The 10,984-nt window shown below is 38.8% G+C and overlaps 1 protein-coding gene across 1 annotated transcript; it reads left to right on the plus strand.

The window, feature by feature from the left end:
• Nucleotides 1-229: 229 nt before the first annotated feature.
• On the plus strand, nucleotides 230-10,914 carry LOC125062677 (hornerin). The gene is made up of 6 exons (XM_047668746.1): nucleotides 230-339; nucleotides 2,483-2,629; nucleotides 4,832-5,096; nucleotides 5,202-8,710; nucleotides 8,903-8,930; nucleotides 9,010-10,914. Exons 1-6 carry the CDS (start codon nucleotides 241-243, stop codon nucleotides 10,722-10,724), a joined length of 5,763 nt encoding a protein of 1,920 aa, XP_047524702.1. The 5' UTR covers nucleotides 230-240; the 3' UTR covers nucleotides 10,725-10,914.
• The last annotated feature ends 70 nt before the right edge of the window (nucleotides 10,915-10,984 follow it).

Here is a 10,984-nt window from a genome sequence, read left to right on the forward strand (position 1 = left end):
CATACGCACGACCTCAAACTCACTAAAGTTTGAGGCCGTGAGTTCGATTTATGTCTGTGCACCAATTGACGCAACATTTGGGTACACGCGCGGTATTAATGAATCCTATATCAGAAATCATACGTTAAACCGCAAATAGCACACATACCAAGAAATTCGCTAATCAAAATATTATCTCTACTTCCTCGTGGCTATCGCCGAAATTCGGAGCGTGTATCTTCGAGTTCAGAGTGAGGTCAGATGAGAATTGTCAGAGTGGACAAGACAGGCATGCGGGCAACTCGCGCGAGTCTGCCCTTAGTGGCCCTTGTTTTCCTTTTTACACAAACGCATGCGCAGGTAAGACTATTTCTGTATTCATAACACATGCGAAAGCCTTTTTATTTTTAAGATAGACGCTTGTTAAATTTAATATCAACTCCAGAGGTATTCGTTCAAATATTATACGTTAAACTATAATAATGGAAGCATGGCAGAAAAACAAACAGTAAGTTGGCCGTCTTCCTAATGTAATTTTGAATTAGAACATAGTTTTAAATCATATAACTCTTATAATCATATAACTCTAGCTTAATAAAACTAAGTTTTTTAACTATTTCTTTTTAAGTTTTGAAAATACAAATTTTTACTCTATTAATTTATAATTGAAATAGGAATTATTAAATGTATTACTACTATATTTGATTTTATTGAAACGACGTTGCAATATAAATTCTTCAAAGGCAAAATAAGTTTTACGTAGACCTATTTATTTCTACCTGACATAATAAAATCATTTTAAATCGACAGTTTTCTTCCTCAAAATTGGTCAAGAAATGTACTTAAATAGGACTTAACTTATATAATATACTTCAAATTTACATAAAAATAAATCACTCTCAGTGCCCCATCTCTCTTTATTCAGCGTATAATTTAATAGGAAGAAACCTTGAAGATGCGGCTTCTTCTAAGTGATTGGTTTATTCAATTCCCGGTGAAACTTTATTATGAAACGGTTAAAGTTGGTACCGTGTCTGCAGTTGTCATGGTTACCAATATTTTTTATGGAAATAAAATCTGTATCGTATCCATGGTAATAAACATGATGGTATAATTAGGCCGTGTTTGTTAAGATTTTTGAGGGCTTTTAAAATGTCCCTATCTTTTCTAATCTTTTCTAAAGGGGATCTTAGTTAGTTTTTTCTTTGTGACCCACAACTCCCTTTGACCTAACAGTGAAATTTCGCCATACCCGCCAAGTAAGAAGGTTAAATAGTCGGCCATCTCTATACTCATAACCAAACGGGATAATGCCGAGAACAAATTACAAAATTGTATAGTAATTTACTCCAACTGGGAATCGAACTCTAATTATCACGACTCTTTTGCATTCAGAATTCAAGGATTTTTTATATAACAGGGATTGGCAATGGCTCACTTGATGTTAAGTGATACCGCTAGTTACCAGCCTTTTATTTGGTACGCTCTTTTCTTGATAGAGCCTAAGTTTTTGGTTCAGAAATACTTCAGTGGGGCCAATGATGGTGCGCGGTAAAAAACTGCCTTGAAAAATTATTTTTTTGTAAATTCGCAAAAACAAAGCTATATTTCTTTATAATGAGCACATTGCATTGAGTCTTTTGTTGAAAATAATATAATTTTCTTTGAAGTTATTCATAAAAGCTTCTTTGTTAAGAATTGCACACTTAATAGCAACCGTCATCTTTGTTCGTTTGGCTTCATTAGCAAACTGCAATTTTTTAACGAAATGAATATCTAATTCCTTTTCTGTATATTCTTTAAATAGAATCGACTTAGTTATTTAAATCTTGCCAAGATTACAATATTATTGTAGAAATCGAATAACATACAAATGAATGCATGTCTAACACATATAAATCATTCAACGTAATTTTTATATCATTGAAAGTAAAAGAGTAGAAAGCTCCATGGAACTCAACATGGGACTGAATTCATCTAAAAATATTTGCTTTTAATAACTTTGAATAATATTCCTATTATTAAATATACTTTATCGTATTAGAACAGGATTTTAATAATGTTTAGAATATATTATTCATAAATAGCAGATAAAAATTTAAAACTACATGTTAAACCTATTTTATTTATTTATGAAAGATTACAATACATTTTGGTAATTGAATAGTATTATAAGAATTTTTTAGCTCGGCAATTTAAGAATCGTGTCGAAGAAAAATAATTTAATATATTATACAATAGAGCGATCACAGCGAGTATTATTTTACGAAGGTGTTATTTTAAAATTACTATTTGACCTGGTTAGATCTCAGGGGCCATAGAATATTTTTTAATTTAAAAATCACTCCCTTTCAAATTAAACCACTTTTAAAGCGTTGCAATTTCAAGATTTCAGTCGACTTCTGTATATGCTTCGAGAGGGGTTATTCCGCTTAGAAGCACCAATAAAAATATTTAACTATAATATCTGCTCTATATAATATATATATTTATGTTATTCTAGAAATACATACTTTGCAAATCACATGGATCAGAAGATTGTCAATTATACTCATCGGATAAAGATGACAACATCGTAACATCACCATTTCACGTGTGTGGTGCAATCAGCTCATTGGGAGTGACGAGATTGCGTGACCAATTTCACACGGTAAAAACTTTATTATAGTGTAACTTGAATGACATAGTGCCATTTCTTTTTTTGATAGGCACTGGGCAGACTTGTATCTGCATCTGCATAAAATAAATTAAATGGGATTCGAACCTGGATCCTTCAAGTTACACGTCTGTGTTACCCACTAAGAAGGGGTGACACGAAGGTGCCCTATTGATGCATTGAATCTAAACAAGGGTTAATTATTTATTACTAAACGATATAACTTAACATATCAAAATCAATCGTCTTGATATACATTTCGTTTCATATTTTTCTCTATTGAAGAATTATAGAAATAAATGTATGTAATAAATGCAATATTAATAAATATTTTAATACCAAATACTACTTTCAAATAAAAAAAAAATTAAAATAAATCAATGGCACTACAACCTTTTTAGGTCTGGGCCTCAGATTTCTGTATCTGTTTCATGATCATTTGTCAACTAATAAGCAAGTAGATGATCAGCCTTCTGTGCCTGACACACGCCGTCGAATTTTTGGGTCTAAGGCAAGCCGGTTTCCTCCCGATGTTTACCTTAACCGTTCGAGCGAATGTTAAATGCGCACATAGAAAGAAAGTCCATTGGTCGACAGCCGGGGATCGAACCTCAGGGATTAGAGTTGCACGCTGAAGCCACTAGGCCAACACTGCACAGTACTTTCAAATTGGTACATATAAAAGGGTATTTAATATGTTGCTTCTGCGATTTGGCGATTTCTGTAGCGAATTATTTAAAACCTAAAGAACAAATTGGCTAATACATAACCAGGCATATGTGACGAATTATTTCGAATATTTTAGGACAACCAGATAATAAGCAAGTAAAGGTTATCACGGCGATCTGTGTCGCAGTCCGGTTTTCCGTTGACCTAAAATTATTTAACTAAACAAGAGCAAAGGATATAAATAACGAAACTAAATCCTTTCCATAATGGTTAAAGAGACTTTTCGATTATTATAATTTATATTTTATCCAGCCTAAATGAGTGGCAATTGTAAGATGTTTTAATTATTATCCGCGTATCTTTTGTTTATTTTATGTACATATTTCGTTCTAAAAGTGAGCGTAAACACTTCAAGTCAAGAGGTAAAAAGTGGGTCAGCGCTTTGAGCTATTCATTTTGCAAAGGCCTGAAGAAAGCTCTTCAGTTGGGTGACGTAACAAAAGCGACAATTTGTATCGCAAAATTTGTTTTTCTTATTTTCTGCTGTTTAGTATAGACTAAAGCTGGCCGCAGAAAACATAATTCGCGTATAATGTGTTTATTTAAAATTATTTATTGCACACAAATAAATTTTTGGATAAGGAAACGGAATTTCACTTTATAAACCTTTGTTACTTGTCCGAAATAAAGGCATTTTATTTATTAATCAAAACAACTCAATACATTTTAAAGGAAAAAATATCTTTTTAAGAGCTTTATCTAGGTAACACATTCCAAGCAAGTCAATTGTTTTTTTAATTGATACTTAATAGCGAATTTTTACTATTTGGAGTATGTTGTTGGTGTTTTCAACATCACCCAGTATGCTCAAGAGTATATGTTTTATATGCAATAGGAGGCAAACGGGCAGGGGCACGGCTCACTTGATGTTAAGTGATACCGCCGCCCATGGACACTCACATTGTCAGAAAGCTCGAAAGTGCGTTGCCGGCCTTTTAATACTTGGTACGCTCTTTTCTTGATGGACTCTAAGTCATGTTTATTAGACAAGAACCGACGCAAATCATCACGGGACTTGACGTTTATCAGAGTCTTTATATTAAATTTTATCTAATGTTTTATTATAATCATTTGTACATTTGCAAGAAGTCACGAACTGTTATCAAGGCTGCAAGTTATATTTTTATCTTTTTAAACATTAGATGATAACTTTATTGTCAACGTTGGTTTGCCTTGACCTATTTTATTGCACAATTAACATAACCGTCTCAGTTCTAAAAAAATTGTGTCAAGGCAGAGACATATCTTCTCCCTCGACTTTAGAATAATTAACTCACTAGGGAGACAGTTACGACTGTTATTTATTTACAACATATAAAATGCTGACTGTAGATGCTTAGCGTGTTTTAGATGTATTTATAAATGTTAATATATCGCCATATATTCTTCTATGAGTTTTACTTAAAAGTATCGCAGTGCGACTGGCAACCTTCTTACATCTATTAGGTTTATGTTTATGTGTTTCAGATCGAACCACTTGGAATCGTTAAGGAATATACAAAAAATATATTTTGCAAAAGAGTTGTTTATGTCCACTCTGTTAATCAGCACGAACCAATTGATTATTTTCGTAATCGGCATTCGAGAGCTCCAAGACAGGCAACCTTTACTCCCCGAGGAAAATATCGAGGCCAAACTCAGTCACAATACTTGGCTATAGATAGAGGAAATTCAAAAGATGAGGGCAAGGCGGAGGCCCATTCTGCAGCAGATTCTTCAAGGGCAAGTGTTAGTAAGTATACGTTGAGCATGTACGAACGAAAAAAGCTTTGCTCAAAATTGAAAAACACATTAAAAAATTAAAAATCACTAAAACATTATTTTATTATTACCCTAGGTGGTAACAGCGGCATGGGCCAGGCACAAAGCCAGTCCATTTATGATCCGAGTTGCGATGATTGCTACGGCGCACCAAGAAAGGAAGTCGAAAGCTTAAGACATCAACCGGGAAGAACAACAGATTACGGTCCGAGCTGGTCTGGTACTGGACCTGAGTATTCATCGCGATATCCTGGAGGAACTAGGCATCCAGGCCTATCACCTGATACTTCCTTATATAACCCTGATCGAACAGGTTTAAATAGTCCAAATGGATATGTTGGTAATAGTTACAGACCAGATGGAAAAGTTACACCAGTGTCTGACAATCAACGAACCGGTTATGGCCCTGGCGGGGATAGTAATGGTCCATCTTATAATTATGGTCCTCGAGGCTCAGGATCCAGTTATCCTGGCAGCAATGGTTATGGACCAGGAAAAGATATCCAATCAGGTGGAGTCGGTCCAGATACACCATATAGAAATGGCGAAATTCCCTCAGACAGATTTGGAGGACAAACAGACAGGTCTATTCCAAGTGGCAATTTTCCTAAAAGTCACACAAACCCATTAAATACAGGTAATAATTATGGTTTGCAACAGAATGGCTACCCGGTTCAGGCCGGTGGTCACAATGGTATGCCTATACACGATTTAAATGACCAAAACAAATATCCAACTCCAGATGGCAGGGGCGAACAAAGTTCACGGGGAAATTACATACCAAACGTACCAGGTCAAACTGGAAAGAATAATAATAACATGCAACACTATCCAAATAATTATAATCAACCTACTTCCGGTAATCCCAATGATGGTTCGTATTACAATCCAAGACCAAGTGGGCCTTACTCTCCAGGACAAAGAGGAGGAGAAAGTTATGTACCGAGTGGGTCGTCTTTACCACCTGGTCAACTAAATGCTTTTAATCCAAAAACAAGCCCTGATAATGTACTACCGGGAGCTAACGGCCAAGCACTTGTTCCTCAGCAGACTCCAACAGGTATAGCTAATTATGATCGGAACAGATATCCCCCTGGTTCATATGTGTCAGGCGACACCAGGGGGAATTGGCCCCCTACAGGCCCATTCCACGGGCCTGATGGAAAAACTTATGTTTGTTGTGAAGTACCTGGAGCGACAAAACTACAAAGTGCTTATGGTCAAAATAGTGGAGGCAGCCCCAACAATCTATTAGCTCCAGGAATAACTCAGCCTGGAGGAAATTATGGATCTGAAGGACCAGGAGAAGGTCATAATGTCCAAAATGGACCTAGACAATATAGTCCAGAACATGTAAGTGGTTTTAGACCGGGCGGAGAGTACCAATATCCAAGTAGTAAATATACTCCTCCAGTGAATCAATTTGTTCCTGGAAACGCTGGCTACGATGCAGGTGGAGAGTATTATCCAAGGGGTCAATATTTACCTGGGAGCGGATCACAATCAGGCGTCGTAGGTCCAGGCAGGCAAGACACCTCCAGAAGTAGTCCTGGTACAGGAACCGGTGGACATTACATTCCTGGGAGAAATGGAGAACCAGGAACTGAAAATCTTGGAAGTCAATTCTCTCCTGGAAGTAGTCTGGCTACAGGATCAGGGAATAAATATATTCCTGGAAGAGATACAGGTTCCGGAACTGGAGGCCCTGGAGGTCAATACTCTCCAGGTACTGGTCAAACTACAGGATCAGGTGGACAATACATTCCTGGAAAAGGTATAGGGTCCGGGACTAGAGGCCCTGGTGATCAATATCCTTCTGGTGCTGGTCCTTCTACAGGATCAAGCGGACAATACATTCCTGGAAGAGACATGAGTTCCGGGACTGGCGGACCTGGAGGTCAATATTCTCATGGTATTGGTCCTTCTACAGGATCAGGTGGAAAATACATTCCGGGAAGAGATATGGGTTCCGGGAATGGAGGCCCTAGAGGTCAATATTCTCCTGGTACTAGTCCTTCTACGGGAACAGGTGGACAATATATTCCTGAAAGAAATATGGGTTCCGGGACTGGAGGTCCTGACGGTCAATATTCTCCTGGTACTGGTCCTAGTACAGGATCTGGTGGACAATACATTCCTGGAAGAGAAATAGGTTCTGGAACTGGAGGCCCTGGAGGTCAATATTCTCCTGGTACTGGTCCTTCTACAGGACCAGGAACACAATACATTCCTGGACTAAATATAGGTTCTGGAACTGGGAGCCCTGGAGGGCAATATTCTCCTGGTCCTATTACAGGATCAGGTGGACAATACATTCCTGGAAGAGATATGGGTTCGGGGACTGGAGGCCCTGGAGGTCAATATTCTCCTGGTATTGGTCCTTCTACAGGATCAGGTGGACAATATATACCTGGAAGAGATACAGGTTTCGAAACTGGAGGCCCTGGAGGTCAATATTCTCCTGGTACTGGTCCTTCTACAGGATCAGGGGGACACTACATTCCTGGAAGAGATATGGGTTCCGGGACTGGAGGTCCTGGCGGTCAATATTCTCCTAGTACTGGTCCTACTACAGGATCTGGTGGACAATACATTCCTGGAAGAGAAATAGGTTCAGGAAATGGAGGCCCTGGAGGTCAATATTCTCCTGGTACTAGTCCTTCAGGATCAGGTGGACAATACATTCCTGGAAGAGATATGGGTTCCGGGACTGGAGGACCTGGAAATCAATATTCCCCTGGTACTGGTCCTTCTACAGGATCGGGTGGACAATACATTCCTGGAAGAGATACAGGTTCCGAAACTGGAGGCCCTGGAGGTCAATATTCTCCTGGTACTGGTCCTTCTACAGGATCAGGGGGACACTACATTCCTGGAAGAGATATGGGTTCCGGGACTGGAAGTCCTGGCGGTCAATATTCTCCTAGTACTGGTCCTACTACAGGATCTGGTGGACAATACATTCCTGGAAGAGAAATAGGTTCTGGAATTGGAGGCCCTGGAGGTCAATATTCTCCTCACACTGGTCATTCTACAGGATCAGGTGGACAATACATTCCTGAAAGAAATATGGGTTCCGGGACTGGAGGCCCTGGCGGTCAATATTCTTCTGGCACTGGTCCTTCTACAGGATCAGAGGGACAATACATTCCTGGAAGAGATAAGGGTTCGGGGACTGGAGGCCCTGGAGGTCAATATTCTCCTGGTACTAGTCCTACTACAGGATCAGGTGAACGTTATATTCCTAGAGGAGGTTCCGGGTCAGAAACCAGTAGCTCAGGAGGCCCGTTTAATCCTGGTCAATACGATCTTGCTAATGGTGCACCTTCTGGTCGTGAAGGGCAAGGGACTAATTACAGGCCTGATTCGGGAACTGGAGGTGGAAGTGGTCAGTATAAACCTAGTTTGACTGGGTCCGACGTTAGCTTACCTAGTGGACAATCTCTCCCCGAAAATAAATACGGTTATGGAAACAGTCCTGATAAAGTAGGAGGAGGACCGAATAGCCCATATGGAAATCCTGGATCAATTGGAAGCGACGCTACTGGGCGGTATCCAAATGGCCAGACTGGCACGCAATATGAGGTAAGATTCATTAAAAAATTTAACGAGTATTATAACATAACACTTCCTTTCATGCCTATATGTTAATAAGATTTAAGAGATATTCGAGTAAAAGATTTACCAAAGTAAAATATTTAATATTAGCTGTTTAGTGTAAGTAATAAATAGTATTTCACATTAATACATATAATTACGTATATATTACTTTTTCAGGTTGGAGGAACAAACCCTACATACAATAGTAAGTGTAAATCGATAATAATAACATTGCATTAGTATATTATATAGCGGTTACCTTACTACATTTCTTTAAATTTCAGATGTACCACAAAATTATGTTGATCCCCAGTCTGTCGCTGATGATGACGATTCAGAAGCAGAAGCAGTTGTATCTCAAGCAATCAATGGAACAACGGCCAGTGCAACTTCAAAGGGAGGAAATGATAAAGCGCGTGCTCAAACTCATGTGCAAGGAACATATTCAGGAAGTGGTTCATTTCAAGCACAAGCACAAATAGCTGGTGAAAACAAAGAGGCTGAAAGCGAGGTAACTGGAGGCAAGAAAGGAGCGTCAAGTTCAGCAACTGGAAGTGGGCGTAACAATAAATCTCAAGCAAGTGTTCAATTAGGATCTGAGACAGGAGCTGTACAAACTAATTCCCAGAGTAGTGGTGCAATGCATTCTTCTAACTCACAAGTACAAGGCAGCGTTAAGGGAGGTACAGCTGATGCTCAAGCGCGTGGTCCTGGCAGCACATCGTCGCAAGCACAAATTGGATTCACCCCATACAAAGATAGTGAAAAGTCAAAGCACGATCTTCAGAAAATTCCATTTGTCGGTGGGGGAATGGCATCAGCCCAATCAAGTGGGCGAACTGGTCAGTCACAATCTCAATTACATGGTACCTTTAAATATGGTATAACATACAATGGTGCAGCTCAGGCTGGGGCTAGTATTGATAAGGATGCCATATTTCCAAATAGATTAGCATTTGAAAAAATAGATGTCTTCAATGAGAAAGATAAGAATATAAACGTTGATCTCACTGAACCACCACCGGAACTAGAAACTGAAAAAACACCCGAGACAACGCCAGCACTTCCAGAACTAGTAGTGGAAGAACAAAAAGAGGAAGAAGTAACAACAACGGAAAAGAGCTTCGATGAAACATTAACAGATTCAGAAAGTAAATATGATGCTCATCCCCACGCTGACCATCATTCTTATGAGACCACACCATCGGAATCTACTTTAACAGATAACAGGAGATCATTCCACAATTATTATGGCACCGAATACGATACGTACACGACAGATAAAGACGACACTGACGATTATGATCCAGAAAGCGCTTTTATACCAGACGGAACGGAAGTTGATCAAGGAGCCGAGTTTCCTAGTTATGACGAATACAGAGGAGATGCCACCCATCAATCTCTACAAAGCCCAAGAAAGGGAGTAGATGTGCATCAAAGCACGGGTGGTAATACGCAACACATTGTTCTGGGATCTCTTAAAAAGCACGACGCCGAAATAACGCAGAAAAGTTCGGAAAGGCCAGACGAAAAAAGAATATACCAGCCTGGGGAGCGTGTGCCGGGCACAGGAGGATATACTATACCCATCGGCTTTACAGGAAGTGTGAAATCAGTTGCTTCAAAAGACAAGACGTACGTAGTCGGGTCTAGGGATTCTCCATCTCAAGCACAGACCGTCACTCTTACTCCTGGCACGGGAAAAGTAAGGTATACCTATCCTTCGAGTTACGGTAAATACGTCCATCCAACGAACTTACGTTCACTCAATAGTAAACGTGATGACGACCGGTACGTTTCCATGTCTAAATCGGTGACCCGAGATTTGGACAATGACAATAATATAAGAAAACAATATTCTCACACTTACTACACAAAGTCGTCCTCCTGTGGCTACTTCACTTTCACGTGTACAATGGTAAGTAGCGCCGAAGGAAAGAAGAAAGTATGTAAACCGAAAATACCAACCAATCCCGATGGTACGCCAATAAGGTGCTAATGTGAAAAATACTGATACTGTAGTTTTATACACTCAATGCTACTTAATATTGTATTTTTAATTACAGACTTTGGGGAGGTCCTTAGTATTTTAATTATTTGTGAATAGATTCAATTACTGTAAAATATACTTAGGCAATTGAGGAATGTAAATAGTGTAATTAAGTGAAGATTAAAAATATACTATATAACGTTGATTTTTATTAAAGCATTTATAAAATACTCGCGCATAACGAATTACTTCGCTTTAGTGTTCAGACC

Source organism: Pieris napi, chromosome Z, assembly GCF_905475465.1.
Source record: "Pieris napi chromosome Z, ilPieNapi1.2, whole genome shotgun sequence".
NCBI classification, from domain to species: Eukaryota; Metazoa; Arthropoda; class Insecta; order Lepidoptera; family Pieridae; genus Pieris; species Pieris napi.